The sequence below is a fragment of the Hylobates moloch genome, unplaced genomic scaffold (genome assembly GCF_009828535.3).
Source record: "Hylobates moloch isolate HMO894 unplaced genomic scaffold, HMol_V3 SCAFFOLD_9, whole genome shotgun sequence".
Lineage (NCBI taxonomy): Eukaryota > Metazoa > Chordata > Mammalia > Primates > Hylobatidae > Hylobates > Hylobates moloch.
In genome coordinates, this window is record NW_026652284.1 from 124,256,030 (window position 1) to 124,272,285 (window position 16,256).

At 65.7% G+C, this 16,256-nt stretch overlaps 2 protein-coding genes across 11 annotated transcripts; one reads left to right on the forward strand and one right to left on the reverse strand.

Moving 5' to 3' along the window:
• The first annotated feature begins 752 nt into the window (after positions 1–752).
• LOC116813876 (uncharacterized) lies at positions 753–2,575 on the forward strand. Of its 4 annotated transcripts, XM_058444634.1 has the most exons (4): positions 753–1,043; positions 1,241–1,874; positions 2,105–2,264; positions 2,507–2,575. In XM_058444634.1, exons 1-4 carry the CDS (start codon positions 883–885, stop codon positions 2,551–2,553), a joined length of 1,002 nt encoding a protein of 333 aa, XP_058300617.1. In that variant the 5' UTR covers positions 753–882; the 3' UTR covers positions 2,554–2,575. The 4 variants fall into 4 exon arrangements, with proteins under 4 accessions (XP_058300617.1, XP_058300615.1, XP_058300616.1 ...); XM_058444632.1 differs by having other exon boundaries at positions 1,241–2,264; positions 2,380–2,550; XM_058444633.1 differs by lacking the exon at positions 2,105–2,264 and having other exon boundaries at positions 1,241–2,104; positions 2,380–2,550.
• An 897-nt stretch (positions 2,576–3,472) lies between these two features.
• OPLAH (5-oxoprolinase, ATP-hydrolysing) lies at positions 3,473–16,256 on the reverse strand. Of its 7 annotated transcripts, XM_032760733.2 has the most exons (27): positions 15,946–16,253; positions 12,106–12,329; positions 11,843–12,034; positions 11,217–11,316; positions 11,010–11,133; positions 10,733–10,928; positions 10,413–10,578; positions 10,185–10,323; positions 10,037–10,104; positions 9,629–9,894; positions 9,389–9,501; positions 9,127–9,297; positions 8,796–8,933; positions 8,563–8,701; positions 8,325–8,437; positions 7,965–8,116; positions 7,189–7,349; positions 6,951–7,052; positions 6,701–6,875; positions 5,351–5,535; positions 5,125–5,271; positions 4,909–5,043; positions 4,629–4,778; positions 4,360–4,517; positions 4,101–4,261; positions 3,915–4,012; positions 3,473–3,679 (listed from the first exon to the last, which is right to left on the reverse strand). In XM_032760733.2, the coding sequence occupies exons 1-27, from the start codon at positions 16,178–16,180 to the stop codon at positions 3,533–3,535; spliced, it is 4,155 nt and encodes a 1,384-aa protein (XP_032616624.1). In that variant the 5' UTR covers positions 16,181–16,253; the 3' UTR covers positions 3,473–3,532. The 7 variants fall into 7 exon arrangements, with proteins under 7 accessions (XP_032616624.1, XP_032616623.1, XP_058300610.1 ...); XM_032760732.2 differs by having other exon boundaries at positions 3,533–3,679; positions 4,360–4,778; positions 15,946–16,255; XM_058444627.1 differs by having other exon boundaries at positions 3,550–3,679; positions 3,915–4,261; positions 4,360–4,778; positions 12,106–12,320; positions 15,946–16,256.

Genomic DNA, 16,256 nt, shown 5'->3' on the forward strand with positions numbered 1-16,256 from the left:
GTGCAGCGTGGGAAAGCCCAGAGGGGCCGCGGCCACAGGCTGAGACAGGAGCAAGCCTGCACGCAGGAAGGCAAGGAGGCCGGCTGCGATGGGAGGGGAAATAAAACCCCAACTGAGGAGGGTCCTGGAGCACCAGCGCTTGCCAGCCAGAGAGGATGGCAGGAGGCAACAGTGGACCCACAGGGTCTGAGTTCCAGTGGGAATCTTTCAGCAACCAGCAAGGAGTCCGGGGACGGAGAGGGTATGCGGGGTGTGCCGGGCCCTCCGGGGATGCCTGGGATGCTGAGCTTCCTGCCTCTGCCCTCCCCACTCCCAGACCTCCAGGGAATCCAGCCAGACACCAGCCTCTTAGTCCCTGGGAAGGGCAGGGAAGAGCTCCTGCCAGAAGCCCCTCCACCTCCCTGCCCTCCAGCAGGAAGGGCAGCCCTGACCCAAACTCCTAAGGCTATTTAAGAGACGCTTGCACCCAGCTGACCGCGGAAGTGTGTGCTGGTTCACAGGCCCAATTAGAAACATGGGAGGTGAGCAGAGCCTGGGAGCTACTGGCCGCCCTGTCCTGGGAGCTCCTGAGGGGATGCCAGAGGGCTCCACGAATGGGGAAACGCTTCCGTCGCGTGCCCCGGCAGAGCTGCGCGCAGGGCAGAACCAACGGTCCCTCCCCCTAGATTGGAAGCTCCATGGGGTAGGGCCACAGGGCCGTCACCACTGCGGGCTGGCCTTTTGGGGTACTTTGCGGGGCGCTGGGCGGGAGTCCATCCCTCCTCAGGTGTCAGGTCTTTGAACTCAGGCGCCCGACACTGCGGGGCCGCAGAGGTGCAGAGAGACGTGTAGGGGGTGGGGTGGATTCTGCCGTCTGGGCAGCTGGAGTGCGCGGCCTATTCCATGCTGACCTGCGTCGGGGCGGGTACGGGGGAGCCGGAGGCAGCGCACACTGTTTGCTCCTCACCAGCGCTGCGCCGCCCGCACTCAAGAACGGTCGTCCTCCACGTGCCACTGGCTGCATCCCGAACCCGCTTGCGTCCGGCAGGGCTCAGAGGTTCCCGGTGCGACCTTCGCGGGTGGATGGGGCGGGGCAAGGAGGATCCAGGGTGGGATTTGAGATCAGGTCCCTTTCGGGTTTTCTTTTTGGAGCGCCCCTCTGCCTCCGCCCGCGCCTCCTCCAGGCTCGCTGCGTCAGCATCTCACCGGCTTTGCACACAGGCTGTGCCACGCGGCCTTCACCCTTGTGACTCCCCCGCAGGGGATGCACCGACGAGTCAGCTTGTCCTCTGGAAGCCAATGAGTCTCCCCGGCGCCCCGTGGCCGAAGAGCTAGGTATACCGCCGACTGGCCCCCGGCGACAGACGCCCTGCGGCCCTCGCCCTTCCTGCCCCCGGCGCTGCACGCCCTCCACGGCTTGGCCCGCGCGCTGCTCTTCCCGGCCTACTGGGCCCTGGACCAGCTGCTGGGTGGCTGAGGAGGGCGGCGGGCGGCGGCGCTGCTGCTGCTGCTGCTGCTGCTGCTGGTCGGCCTGCCCCTGGCGCTGCCCGGCCTGCCGCTCTGGCTGGCGCTGCAGGTTTGGCGCCGCCCCTTCTGCTACCGCCCCCCTCCGCTGTGCTGGGCGCCGCCCGCGCTCTGGCGCCCGCCTGCCGAACCCGGGCGCTGCCTCGTCTTCCTCACAGCCATATCTGTGCCTGCTCCCCGACGGGCTACCGCGCTTCAGCAACCTACCGCACAGCCAGCGACTGGCCGAGGCCATTGGCGCCGCGCTGCTGGCCGGCGCGCGGCCCGCGCTCCACGGGGCTACGGACTGCAGCCAGCCGTGGCCCAGGGCGCCGCGCAGGGCGCTGGTGGCCTCGCTGCCCGTGGGTCTGGACTTCGTGTGCCTGCAGGAGGTATTCGATCTGCGCGCGGCTCGTCGCTTGATGAATCGCCTGGGGCCCAACCTGGGCCCGTTGCTGTACGCGTGGGCACGCTCGGCCTACAGCTCGGGCCGCACCTCAAGCTGCTGGACAGCGGGCTGCTGCTGGCCTCAGGCTACCCGCTGCTGCGCGCCACCTTCCGTTGCTTCCCCCACGCACGTGGCGAGGACGCTCTGGCCTCCAAGGGACTATTGTCTGCACAGGTACTGGCCTACCCGGTGCAGCCCGCAGAGGGGGCAGAGGTTCGGCCGAGAAGGCGGAGAAAGCTGGGGCCGTCCGTGGTGTTGCTGGCGAGGCTGGGCAGCCTGGACGGGCGCCGCATCGTGGGATTCTCGCACTGCACGCATTTGCAAGCACTGACTGGTGAGCCCTGCGGATGGGTCCTCGGAACAGGTCCCGCCTCTTCGTAGCGGCTGCTGATCCCTACATTCGCCTGCACCCCGCCCCCCACCTCCCACTCTTTGTTCACTGCCCCCAGGCACCGGAATTCCTGAGAAGTGTCTGTCGGGGCTCACAGATCAGGAACTGGGGAGACGGGAGCTGACTGTCCAGGATGCGGGTCCGAATCTGGAGCCAAGCCCACCCCACCCCACTCCCCCGCGCAGAGGACGGGCCCTTGCGCAGCAAACAGCTGACGCTGCTGCTGGACTGAGCCGAGAAGTTTGGGGCCGAGAAGTTTGAGGCCGACAGAGAACAACGTGGAGAGGTCGTGGCTTTCAGCGTGCTCCTGGGCGACCTAAACTTCGATAACTGCTCGAAAGGTCCAGCAGAAGGAGAGGGCGAGAGGGAGGGGCGGAGCCAGGAGGCCCGGCCCCACCCACCGCGTGCCCGCCTCTCTCTGCAGACCACCGGCTGGAGCAGGAACACGAGCTCTTCCGCTGCTTCCAGGATCCCTGCCGGCTGGGCACGCACCAAAAGCAGCCCTGGGCCCTGGGTATCGCGCTTAGGGGGAGGGTACCCCCACCGGCTGGGCACCCGCCAAGAGAAGCCCTGGGCCCTGGGTATCGTGCTTAGGGGGAGAGTACCGGAGCGGGAAGTGGACCTGGGGAGCGCCGTCGGCCGAGGCTCCGGCTGATGCCGCCCTCCCCTGGATCCCCCAGGGACCGCACTGAGCACCTCCGTGCTCCACCACTCCGTGGCCTCCTCCCCCAAGATGCCGAGGCGGTGAGTGGCGACCTGGAGGTAGGCACTGCCCGCCCGAAGCGCGCAGAGGGGCCCTGGCCTTGATGACACCGCCCCCACAACAGGGCCCTGGAGCAGGAGAAAGGGCGCCACCTCTACCTGGCCGGCCCTCCCTGCAAAAGCCGCCGAGCTAAGCCCTGGAGAGGTCGGCGCCTGGACTACATCACGTACCGCGGAGTTCCCGGGTAGCTGGGCCTGCGGCACTGGGACGACCCTCAACCTGAGTCCCGCCCCCAGGAGGTGGAGCAGGTGACATTCAGTACCGCCCTGGCGGGGCTCACGGACCACCTGGCAGTGGGCCTGCAGCTCCGAGTCTCAGTGTCCTCCTAAGGCAAGCACAGATGACAGGCGCGCGGCAGGCGCGCACAGACGCGACTCGGAGCATGAACTAGGCGCGGTAGCCGCGTCCCCAGAACCGGACGACTTAAGGCATCTTTATTGCGGGATTCTCACACGGCCTCCTGGGCCCGACGATACTCATAGACGCTGCCGTGCTCAGGAAAGGCCAGTGCTTGAGGGGGCGACCCCGGCGGTGGGGCGGGGTCCTCCGGGTCCCCATAGCCACCGCCGCCGGGCGTGTGGAGGCAGAACACATCCTGTTGGCGGCGGGGGAGGGCTCAGTGCAGGCGTGGCCCCTCCCTGTCACCTGCGCAGTCCCCTCCCCACCGGGCAGCGTCCATCACCCGCCCCCATGGACCACGGAGGCCGGGTACGCGCCCCCTTTCCTTCCGGGGCCAAATTAAACTCGGCCTCTGGTCGTGTCTACAACTGTTCCCCCTCTGTGGGATGGGGCCGGGAGGGGAGGGGGACAGGACAGGCCGCGGCCCTTACCCCGGGGTACACGGTCACCGACGTCTTGCCGCCCAGATTCACCGTCCGGCCGTTTTTGCGGATCAGCAGGTTTAGGCCGCGGGCGCCAGGCTCGCCCCCTGGGGAGGGAGGCGAGGAGTCCAGAGAGACCGGGGTGGGGGTGGGGGTGGGGGCGGGGAGGGCCGCAAGGGCTGGGGAACCGCGCACCGTGGAGCCCGTATGGCCGAAAGGCGCGGCGCTCGGTCAGCACTGACAGCAGCGCCTCCTCACGAAAGAGCAGCTCGCGGGTGACGCCGTCGCCGCCCCGGAAGCGGCCTCTGCCCCCCGAGCCCCGCCGCAGCTCGAAGCGGCGCAGGATGACCGGGTACCTGCGAGGGCGAGGACGAGGACGAGGGCAAAGACTCAGCGTGGCCCGAGCCCCGGCTCCCACCCGGCCGTGCCCCCAGCCTCTGCGCACGCCGCTCACCGGCTCTCCAGGATCTCAGGGTCGGTGATCCGTGTGTTGGTCATGTGGCTGTGCACGCCGCTGCGCCCGTGCCAGGTGGGACCTGCGCCCGCGCCGCCCGCCACCGTCTCGTAGTAGCCCATGTGGGCGTTGCCCAGGGTCACGTTGTTCATGCAGCCCTGGTGAGGGCACCTGGTCGCTGCGCTGGGCTGGGGCAGGGCGTCCCTACCTCGCCCGCCCGCTCCTACTCCAGCCTGCCCACCCGAGCCGCGCCCACCCCACCCCCGCACCTGGGAGGCGGCGCAGGCCCCAAAGGCCCTCAGGATGACATCCACCACGCGCTGCGACGTGAGCACGTTGCCACCCACCACCGCGGCCTCGGGCGACGGGTCCAGGATGGAGCCTCGGGGAATTACCACGCGCACTGGCGCCAGGCAGCCCTGTGCGGGGCGGGCGGCTCTCAGGGGCTCTTGGGGTGGGCTCCAGGAGAAACAGCACCCCACCCCCCGCCCTAGCACCTCTGGGGTCGGTCCGTGGCTGGGCCCCCCTCGCGCACACACCCCTGCGAACCTGGTTGAGTGGGATGTCGCGGCCCACCAGACAGCGCAGGCAGTAGATGAGGGCGGACAGGGTTATGGCCCGCGGTGCATTGAGATTACCAAACACCTCTGGCCCAGTGCCGCTGAAGTCAAACACAGCGCTGCCCTGCGCGCCCAAGGGAAGGGAGAGGCTGTCAGCCGCCGCGCCATGCCCCTGCCGCCCAGAGGCGCTCTCCCCACGGCCCACCTGACTCAGGTTGATCTGCACACGGAGGCGGATGGGGGAACCGTCGTCCATGTGGTCTTCCGAGGACACCTCCAGGGACAGGCCCCGGGCCTGCCGGGACGTTCCAAAGGCACGCAACATGTCGCGCACGGCCAGCTCAGCGTTTGCCTGGCAGGAAGCAAGATCAGTGGCGGCCAGGTCACCTGCAGGATGGCCCTGCCACCCACACTCCTGTGCCCAGGCCCACCTGAATATGGCCCATGTAGGCCTGCACCACGCCCAGGCTGTACTGCCCAATGAGCTCCCCCACCAGCTGGATGCCCTTCTGGTTGGCTGCCACCTGGGCACGGAGGTCCGACAGGTTGTCGTGCAGGTTTCTGGTTCCGCTACAGTTGGGGACTTTGCCTGGCGCCCGCAGGGCCTCCGTCACCGCTGGATGGACAGTGTCATCACTGAGCCCCTGGCCAACCCTGTCTGCACCCCCAACTCCGGTTTCCCAGATCCAGACAAGGTCTCTGGCCCCTAGAAAGCAGTGAGGCCTGGCCTGGGGCTGCTCAGCACCCCAGGAAAGCCCTCTCCTTGAGCCTGGCTCAGGGTCCTGTCTGAGGCAGCCACAAGGCCTTCTGCAGTGTGCCTGTGCATGTCCCTCTGTGGTCCACAACCCCTGCCCCAGCTCACATTGACTAAAGGAGCAGGCAGAAATGGGCCACCCTATTTGTGTCCTCAACACCCAGAACAGCCTGTGGTTCCGTTACACCCACCCTCCGCCCCCACCCTCCACCCTGGCCACGCCACTTCCCCTAGCCTCCCACACCTGCGGCCTCAGACCAGGGCTGTTTTTCCCTGCCTCTCCTACCCCCCACCCCCACCACAGGCACCCCTGCAGCCTCCATCCCACCTTCCCTGCAGCTGCTCAGTGCCAGGGCCTCCACCTCCAGCTGCCCAAACTTGACCCCTGGCCCCCTCTCCCAAATCCCTCCAAATACCCACCTCCACCTCCAAAACAATCCCCCACCCCCCGCCCTTGCTCTCCACTCGGCCCAAGACTCAGCACCATCCAGGGCAACTGCAGCTGCCCTCCCCCTTGCCCCCCAGCCTCCAGGCCACTCTCAGACCCCGCATCCTCTCTGCACATGGGCACAGCGGGAGCTCAGCGCAGGCCCAGCTGAAAGCCCTTCACGGCCACCCACCACCCAGAGACTCAGACCTAGGCCCAGAAAACTCTACAGGGGCCTTTGGGCCCTGCCCCTGCCCTGCTGTTTCTCTGCAGACCCCACCCAGTATGACTGCACACCCCACAAGCAGCCACCCGCCTTGAAACAGGCTTCTCTCTCCAGCACCCTGACCCTCCACGTCTTGGCTAACTCTCCACCCGCAAAACCACCCCTCAGGAGGCCTTCCTGGGCCCAGGCTGAATTCATCTCAGCTCCTGGGATCCGATCTGCAGCTGCTCTTTGGGGTAACCACCTATCTCCTCCCAGCCTCAAGGCAGGCCTGGGCCTATGGGCTGCATCCCATAGTCCAGCCAGGCCTGCTTGCCAGCAGTGGCCACGTGTCCCAGCCTATAGAAGGCCTGCCCCACCCCACTCCCACTCACCCTCCTCCTGGAAGACGCCCCCCTGGACGAGTTTGAAGGACAGAAAGACGGCACCCTCCTGTTGCAGGGTGGTGGAGTGGGGGGGCATGGAGCCTGGTGTGATGCCCCCGATGTCTGCGTGGTGCCCTCGGCTGGCCACATAGAACACAGGCCGCGTCTGACCCGGCCAAAACACCTAGCGGGTGGAGAGCCACAGTCAGCTGCATCGGCCACCCCTGCCCCAGCAGAAGCAGAGGGCAGCACCCCTCACCGGTGTGATAACAGTCAGGTCTGGCAGGTGGCTGCCCCCGGCACTGGGATGGTTGCTCAGTAGCACGTCGCCAGGGTGGAGATCGGCCCCCAGGTGCTGAATCTGAAACCAGGAGATGGGTGCAGAGTGGGCACAGGGGAGCAGGGGCCAGAGCGGGGTTGGGGGGCGGGGTGGAGGGCGAGGGAGGGGGATGGAAGGGTGAGGCGAGGGAGGGGTGGGAGTGTGGGGGAGGGGCCACCTGGAACTGCACCGTCTCCTGCATGGCACCCAGGTGCACAGGGATGTGGGGGGCATTGGACACCAGCCCCCCATCGGGCCCAAAGAGGGCACAGGAGAAGTCGAGACGCTCCTTGATGTTGGTGGAGATGGCTGTGCGCTGCAGGATGCGGCCCATCTGCTCTGGGAGCACAAAGTGACCAGGCCCTCTGGCCCCACCCACCCACAGCATGGCTCCCGGAAAGGGAGGAACAGGCCACCAGGGCTCAAACCCAGGACCCAGGAAAAACCCAGCAGCTTTTTCCTGGGGAACACCAAGGTGACGGCGTGCCCACTTGGCCACATGTCTTAGCCTATGTGAAGGACACCACCTTCTTCCCCAGCCCGCCTGGAGCCCCCAGCAAGAACCCGGTGCCACCCCTCGACCCTCCCACCCTGCCTGGCACAGCGAAAACCTGGTTCCTAGGCTCTTGACCCCTGGGCTCCCAGCAAGCCGCTGGCCTGACCCTGCACAGATGGGTTCCCTGTGCTGTCCTCAGTATCCCTTCTTTAGTTAGGAGGGCACTCCCTGGATCACATGGCTGCAGGTAAGAGGGGGAAGGTGTCCTCCCTGCCCAAGGCTTGTTCTCATGGCCAACTGCACCATGCCAGTGCTGTGGCCACACTGCCCGCCCGGTCACCAAGGGATCCTGCTTCTGCCTCTCCCTTTGGGCACAAGCCTGCCAGCCACCCATGACACAGCCGGCGCCTTATCCCACAGGGAGCCAGGCAGCGGGGAGCCTGGCAGCAGCCACTCACCAGCAATGCTCATGAAGCGGTGTGAGAAGATGGACAGCTGGATAGGGTCCAGCTGGGTGCCCACTGTGCCGGGGACTTCGGCCCCCACAGAGATGCGGATGTCCCCTGTCTTGGTCACCTCTGCCTGGCAACCTGGCTCCACCAGGATGGTGCTGGGGAGCAGAGGGCACAGAGGGCCTGCATGGGGCCAGGCGACACCCCTCCAACCAGAGATGCCACAGCCCTAGGCCAGGGGACACCCCAACGATGGTGGGATACAGAGTCCTGCAGGCCCCTGCAGCCTTGGGCCAGAGAACCCTGCACCAGGGGCCCCGCAGTTGATCCGTCCACATCCTCCACCCTGGCCGGACCTCAGCCCACCTGTTACTGTCGATGATGAGGCAGGGCCCATGGAGCTTGTGCCCATAGCCCAGCTCTGCCAGCAGGTACACAGGGGTCTCCTGGTAGCCCCCCTCAAAGTAGCACTGGGTCATCTGCAGAGGGTGTGGGTGAGTACAGTGCCCGGGCCCAGCACCCTCCCCGATGCCTCTCACAGGGCTTGGTCCCCATCCCGGTGCCCCATGGGTGCTGTCAGGCTGGCACAGGCAGGACCACCAACCTTGTCCACCCGGGGAGGCCCAGTCTGGGCTTTGGGGGCATCCTCGAGGCGAAGACCACTGCGGCCAGTGCCCCGCACTCGTACATCGTCCACGACCACCGGCCGCTCAGGGATGACAAAGCCAAACTCCCTCATGTACCTGCACTCCCCACGGGGACCCAAGGAGTGGTCAGAGTGAGGCAGCCAGACAGGAAGGCCCCTTGCCAGGGATCCGGAGTCAGGAAGTCACGTACCGCTCCACGAAGGCTGCCCCAAAGTCCCCTGCACGGGGCGAGCGGGCTGTGGCTGGGTGCTGGTGGGCAGACACCATCAGAGCACAGTCCGTGCCCCGGTAGCGCAGGTGCAGGAAGCTCTCAGTGCTGATCTGGGACCTGCAGCAGGTGGTTGGGGGCACTCACACCAAACCCCCTGCCCTGACCCCACCCCACCCAGTGCCCCGGCAAGGACACCCGTTCTGCTTCTCACGCACCCAGAGACCACCTGGAAAGTCATCAGGCAGAACACCCACCAAGGGGGTGGTGAGGACAATGTGAGCCCTCTGTCCAGGGCACCCTGGGAGCCCACCTGGGGAAGCCCTGGGCCCGCAGGGCTTCCACACACTGCTCCTCCAGGCGGCTCAGCCTCTGGTCCAGCTGCATGAAGGTCTCAGGCACATAGAGCAGGGAGCAGGGCTCCTGTGCCTCGTGCACCACGTCAGCCAGGGCCAGCCCCAGGGCCGACAGCAGCCCACTGTGCCTGCAGGGATGGGCAGCATGGCAATAGGGGGGTCACCTCCCAAGCCCAGCGCAGATCACACGCACCTCCGTGCACCCACACCCAGGCCCACCTGTGGATGTGCACGGTGTCCATGCCCAGTGCCCGGGTGATGGCACACGCATGCTGCCCACCAGCTCCCCCAAAGCAGGCCAGCACATGGGCTGAGGGGTCATGGCCTCTTGCCTAGGGAGACAGAAGGGGTCAGTGGGCTCTCCTACCCTACCCCATCCAGTCCCCCGCCTGAGCAGGAGGCGTGGGGCAGGGAGCAGGGCTGGGGGCAGGACAGGCGGGCGAGCAGAGGGGGACGTACCTGCGTGAGTGCGCGGATGGGCCGGCACATGGCCTCATTGGCCACGCGCACAAACCCCATGGCTACCTCCTCCAGGCTCAGCGGGGAGGCCGGGCAGGGCCCGTTGGTCAGGAAGCTGTTGACCTCAGTGGCCACAGCCTCCAGGGCTTTGCGGGAGGCCTCAGGGGAAAGTGGTTGGTCCTCTCCCGGCCCAAAAATGCAGGGGAAGGAGGCAGGCAGCAGGCGACCCAGGACCAGATTAGCATCCGTCACTGTCACAGGGCCCCCTGGGAGGTGGACAGGGTGTGGGGCTTGGGGGCTGGAGGCAGGGGAGCAGGAGTAGGCAGCAGGGATAGGGCTGACAGGAGGGGCTGGGCCTGGGGCAGCAAGCGGAGGGCAGGGCCAGGCCGGGCAGATCCTGACTCTTACCTTTGCGGTAGCAGGCGGGTCCTGGGTGGGCTCCTGCTGACTCAGGCCCAACTACAAAGAGGCCAGACCTAGGGGAAGGAAGGGCTGGGGTTGGACACGAGGAGGGAGACAGGGCTGGGGTCCCGCCTGGGAAGCAGGAGAAGCTGACCTGAAGAAGAGGCGGGAACCCCCTCCCGCTGCCACGGTGTTGATGTCCAGCTGTGGGGCCTGGAGGGTGATGCCAGCTGTGCTGGCCTCGAAGACGTGCTCGAATTCCCCAGCGTAGCGGCTCACATCTGTGGACGTGCCTGGCAGGGTGGAGCGCTGGTGGGTCGCTTGAAGACCCAGAGGCCCAGCAGCTGGGCCTCCCCGATACCCCAGCCCTCAGCCCTCATACCTCCCATGTCAAAGCCGATGACAGGCTGGCCACACTCCTGCTGGTAAGTGGTGGCTGAGTAGCCCACCACGCCGCCGGCCGGGCCCGAGAGCACAGCACGGGAGCCGCTAAAGGTGTCCATGGGCGCCAGGCCGCCATCGGAGCGCATGAACAACACCTGCACATCCTGTGAGCGGGCAGCAGGTGGGTCACGAGGGGCCGCGAGCGGGCAGCAGGTGGGTCACGAGGGGCCGCGAGCGGGCAGCAGGTGCGCCATGAGGGGCTGGACAGGCCCAGGCCCAGGCCCAGGAGTGGGTGGTGGAGGGGCCTCACAGCCTCACCTTGAGTTGGCCCTGGAAGCCACGGCAGAAGCCCTGCACGTAGCGTTGGATGGCGGGTGTGAGGTAGGCATCGGCACAGGCCGTGTGCCCCCGAGGGACGATGCGCACCATGGGCATGGCCTCCGAGGACAGTGACACGTGCGTGAAGCCCAGCTCCTGGGCCAGCGCACCCACCTGCTGCTCATGCTGGGCCCACCTATGACAAAAACCCAGTGGCACTTCGTCTCCCACCAGGCCCGGCACCTGCTCCCGCGGCCCACAGCCCCACCTCACTCACGTGTAGGAGTGCATGAGCACCACGGCCAGGCTGCAGATGCCTCGAGATAGCAGCCCCTCCAGCTTCCCACGCAGGGCCCCCAGGTCCACAGGCTGCTGCACTTCCAGCAGGTCCCCCGTGCGGCCTTCCAGAAAAGTCCAGGAGGCCCCATTGAAGGCCAGCAGGACCCTCCCGCCCCAGATCCCACAGCAGCGGTGGCACACACACCTTTTACAGGCGTCCCGGTGCTCGCCTCTCCACGGTGCAGCACCACACGTTCGTCCACCTCCAGCACCTCTTCATACAGCACCTCAGGCATGGGCACGGCCTGGGGGCGGGCAGAGACTGAGAAGAGGCCCAGGCCTGAGGGTCCATGCTGGGGTCCTGTGTAAGTGGGTGGTACAGGTGAGTGGCTGTGTCCCAACAGGCCGGTTGGCAGGCCCAAGACGGTAATACCTGGCAGCCCCAGCAAGGCTCACCAAGGAGGCAGCTCTCCACCCTCTAGGCAGCTGAGTGCAGCCAACTGTTCCACCCCCACGAAGGCAGCTTCTTCCGGAAATGCAGCAGTAGGTGCAGGGGTTCCACCCCTCCTCTGCCTGAATAGGGCTAGCTTGGGTGGCCCCACACCAGCGTCCAGGGCGGGCACGGCGGCAGGCAGGAACAGGGCATCCTGTGCCCACTCCGAGGGCTAGGGGAACTTGGGGTCCCACTGGGAATTCCGGGAGCTTCCTCTTTCTTTGTCGGCTGGTGCCCATGAGCCATCACTAATCCAACAACTGCTCTCCCCACAGGGTCAAGGCATCCCTGGGGGGTGTACGCCACACAGCCTGGTCCCCAGCCAACATGGAGCTCACCAGGTCAAAGAGGTTCCCACGGGCTTGGGTGCCAATGTGCAGCAGGTCTCGGAAGCCACGTGTTACCAGCAGCGCCACCCGCTCCCCCTTCCGCTCCAGCAGTGCGTTGGTGGCCACTGTGGTGCCCATGCGGATGCTGGCGATATGACTGGAGTCCAGAGGCTGGTCCCGGGGCAGAAGCATGCCGGCCTCCTGGGGACCACGTGGTCAGTGTGGGGCTTCTGGCCGTGGGGTCCCTGTCCACCCGCTCCGCCCTGGCCCACCTGCTCCAGGATGCGGCGGATCCCTTCGGTTGGCGCGTCTGCATAGTTGGCAGGGTCCTCTGAGAGCAGTTTTAGGACCCGCACATGCCCCCCTGGGCACTGGGCAAAGACGTCTGTGAAGGTACCTCCACGGTCGATGGCAAAGTGGAAGCGGCCCTCGGGGCTGCCCATGGTGGTGGGGCTGGGGTCCCACAGGAGCTCTTCAGCTGGTAGCCCTGGAAAAACTGGACAGAGGCGGGGTCAGCTCCGGCTCATTAGCGAGCGGGACTAGAAGCTCCCCAGCCCTGCGCATGCGGGGGGTTCCTGAGGGATAGGCCCACGGGCATGACTCTGGGCAGAGCCAGAGCCGCAGGCCCAGCTCCGAGGGCAGCCTGGGCCCGAGCGAGAGCCTGGCCAGCGGTCAGCGGCCTGATGCCCCCATGCCCCGCATCGCGCTTCTCCGGGCCCTGGATTGGGCTGAAACCCAGGCAGTGGAGCAGGCACGGAAGGTGGGCGCGCCGCTGGACCCTGGAGCCCTCGGGCGGGGTCTCTCAGCACCAAAGAGGCACGGGAGTGCGGGGAGGGGGTTTGGGGCGAGCTGGCCGGGGGACCCCACTTCCCGCTTTGCTCGACCTTCAGCCCAAGCCTGGCGGGCCCCGGGACAGGACAGAGCCTGAGCACCGACGGGGCGGCCCGAGGCGGGGACGCGTGAGGAGCAGCCCGGGAGGCAGCGGGGAAGGGGCCGCGGAGGGGAGGCCGCCCGGCGCAGGCCCCACCTGGCGCTCGGCTCCGGCTCCGGCTCCGGCTCCGTCGGTCGCGGTCGGCTCTGGCTGCGCTCCCAGCGGCCCTGCCCGCACCAGCCTCGCCTCGGGGAGGAGCCTACAGGGCCCGCCTCGCGCGCCACTGGTCCCGGCACTCGCTGTTACATCAGGCCAGGCCCGCCCCCCGCGCCTCCGTCCTCGCCCTGCGCCTCCCCGGGCCGCCCGCGCAGGATCAAGGGCACCTTGGCTCTGCGGCCCTCGGGTCTCCAGCGCCGGGCCTAGGCTCGCCTAGCGTGGGCGCCCCGGGATCCCACCTCCAGGTGTCCTGGGCAAGGGGAGCTGGCAGCCCAGGCCACAACAGGGCTTCCCATTGGCGGACGTCCTTCTCCGTGGAGGGGGCATTGAAGGACGGAGAGGAGAGGGAAGGAGGCCCTGTGGCCTTCTCTACCAGCCCCAGCTCCCGGCCTCGTGGGCCTCTCCTGTGCGGTATCTCTGGCCTTCTTCACCGGGTCTCCCTCCCCTCCAGCCCTCCTTGTGTCAGAGGCATGTGAACCAGAGCAACTCCATCTTGAATAGGAGCTGGATAAAAAGAGCCCAAACCTACTGGGCTGCATTCCCAGACGATTAATGCATTCTAAGTCACAGGATGAGATAGGAGGTCAGCACAAGATACAGGTCATAAAAACCTGTATCTCCCAGCCTGGCCAACATGGTTGAAACCCCGTCTCTACTAAAAATACAAAAATTAGTCGGGCATGTGGCATGCACCTGTAATCTCAGCTACCAGGAGGCTGAGGCAGGAGAATCGCTGGAACCTGGGAGGCGGAGGCTGCAGTGAGCGGAGATCGTGTCACTGCACTCCAGCCCAGGCGACAGCGAGACTCCGTCTCAAAAAACAAACAAACAAACACACACACACACACACACACACAAAAACCTGTATCTGAGTTGCAGTAAAGAAGCTGACCAAACCTACCAAAACCATCGTCCTACCCTCCCCCCAGCGCCATGACAGTTTACAAGGTCCACAGCAACAGCAGGAAGTTACCCTATATAGTCTAGAAAGCGGAGGCATTAATAATCCACCCCTCGTTTAGCATATCATCAGAAATCACCATAAAAATGGGCAACCGGCCCAGCACGGTGGCTCATGCCTGTAATCCCAGCACTTTGGGAGGCTGAGGCGGGTGGATCATGAGGTCAAGAGATCAAGACCATCCTGGTCAACATGGTGAAACTTGTCTCTACTAAAAATACAAAAATTAGCTGGGTGTGGTGGTGCACACTTGTAGTCTCAGCTACTTGGGAAACTGAGGCAGGAGAATCGCTTGAACCCAGGAGGTGGAGCTTGCAGTGAGCCGAAATCACGCCACTGCACTCCAGCCTAGCGACAGAGCGAGACTCCGTCTCAAAAAAAAAAAAAAAAAGGCAACCAGCAGCCCTCGGGGTGCTCTGTCTATGGGGTAGCCATTCTTTATTCCTCTACTTTCTTAATAAACGTGCTTTCACTTTAGGCACTCGCCCTGAATTCTTTCTTTCAAGAAATCCAAGAACCCTCTCTTGGGGTCTGGATTGGGACCCCTTTCCTATAACATTTGTGCCAAGGGCAGCGGACTCCAGCTCCCCATAGACAGGGATGGAGCCCAGGATCAGGCACTCAGGAGCCCCTCCCCATGGATGGGCTGCTGCTCATGTTCAGATGACTGCCCTCTAAGTGGCACGTGCTCGCTGTGATGCCACCCCCAGACCCCATGCCCATGGACCTCCTAGTGCCTTCCCCAACCTGAGGCCCAGCTGAGGCCCCAGATGGTCATGCCACGCCCACATGCAGGAGCTCCACCTGCCTGCTCTGAGCAGTCTGTGGGAAGCAGCTGTGGTCAGCAACCCCACTTCAGCCCAGGACCTTCCCACTGGCCACACAGCCTCGGCCCGGCCAGCCCACACTCCTGCGGGACTGCCCTGCCTTCTGGTTTCCACCCGTCCCCAGCACAGCTTCTTGGTCCTGCCTGTCAGCCCAGGATCTATCAGAAGAGATTGCCGCACCCCACTCACCCACACCCCCACCATCTGCTGCCCTGTATGCACTCAGGCTGCCCGCCGGGCCTGTGCTGTAGACCCTAAACTCTCTCACTGCCCAGCACCATCCCCAGCCACCCCCTCGCCCCTCTGTTCACTCCAGGGTCCTGTGCTATCCACTCACAGACGCAACCTCTAAGGGCCTGTCCCCACGCTCCCTAGCGACACCCCACTGCTGTGCACCTCCAGGTGTCCACCTCCCACCTCCACCTGCCTCCTGGGCTCTCCTGACCCCACTCCACTGCACGTCTCGGGGGCAGACCAACAAAAGCCAACTCCCACCCACCCAGGCTCAGGCCTCCCCTGGCTGCCCCAGCTGCCTAGCTGCCCTACCTGCCTCCTGCCCCACTGGGCCTTTATCTCTGTCCCTCCATGTTGCTGGGTCCCAGCTTCCCCTTGGCAATGCCACACAGCCCCTCCACAGCGACCAGAGGCAGCTCCAGGCCTGCAGGATGGCCCGGCCCCTACTCTCTAGTTGTGCCTCTGACTGCATGGCCAGACACTTCCCAAAACCAGGCCCCAGGCCGCCTACCAGTGGCCCACTCCAGCAGCGGCTCCCGCACCCAGCAAGCTGCCCCAGCCCCATTCTCATCCCCACACCCAATCTGCCAGAAGTCCTGTTACTTCCACCTTCAGAACACAGAGCTGCTACTTCTCACACCTCCACCCCGGCCAGACTTCCATCACTTTCCCCCAGGGATGTGGCTGTCCCCACCGCCAGAGAGCGCAGGGTTGGGAGGACAGAGTCTGCCGTTTCAGTGGCTCTGACAGCTTCAGGCACAGACAACTTGCACCCACCTCAGGGCCTGGCACAGGCTGTTCCCTGGGCCTGGAAAGCCGCGCCCCAGCCTGGCAGCTCCCTCGCCCGCTCAGGCTCTGCTCAAAGGTCACTTTCCCAGACCTGGCACCTTCTCCCTGCTGCACGTCCTGAAAGCCCCAGGGCCCTGGCTTTGCTCCAGATGCGCTGCAGCACCCAGCGGGTTTGCCCAACTCCACAGAGTCTTGGGGCCCCGGTACGGCTCACCTCTCTCAGCATTCTTGAATTTGATCGTTCTCCTCCTGGGCAGCCGGGGACTGGCAGCCACCTCAGCCAGGAACCCGGAGCTGCAGAAGCCCAGGCTGCTGCCGCGGTTCCTGAGCACCAGCTTCAGCTCCTGGTTCTCCTGGATGAGCTGCACCAGCCGCCGCAGCTCTTCGTTCTCCTGTGCCAGCCGCTGGATCTCCTGCCGCAGGCCCTCATAGCTGCTGAGGAGGGACATGCCTGGCAGCCAGGGGCGGCAGCTGGCGGGGGCCTGCAGGCTGGCCAGAGACACCAGACCCTGCTATTGTGAGGTC

What these genes read in the sequence shown, in the direction of transcription:
- LOC116813876 (XM_058444631.1), top strand. Translation starts at nt 883, where the DNA reads ATGCTGACCTGCGTCGGGGCGGGTACGGGGGAGCCGGAGGCAGCGCAC. An exon ending in GCAGGGCTCAGAGGTTCCCG is followed by an intron (nt 1,044 to 1,240) that starts GTGCGACCTTCG and finishes ACTCCCCCGCAG; the next exon opens with GGGATGCACCGACGAGTCAG.
- OPLAH (XM_058444626.1), bottom strand. Translation starts at nt 16,180, where the DNA reads ATGTCCCTCCTCAGCAGCTATGAGGGCCTGCGGCAGGAGATCCAGCGG. An exon ending in TCCGCCGCATCCTGGAGCAG is followed by an intron (nt 12,035 to 12,105) that starts GTGGGCCAGGGC and finishes CGTGGTCCCCAG; the next exon opens with GAGGCCGGCATGCTTCTGCC. An exon ending in GGCCTCCCCGGGTGGACAAG is followed by an intron (nt 8,438 to 8,562) that starts GTTGGTGGTCCT and finishes CACCCTCTGCAG; the next exon opens with ATGACCCAGTGCTACTTTGA.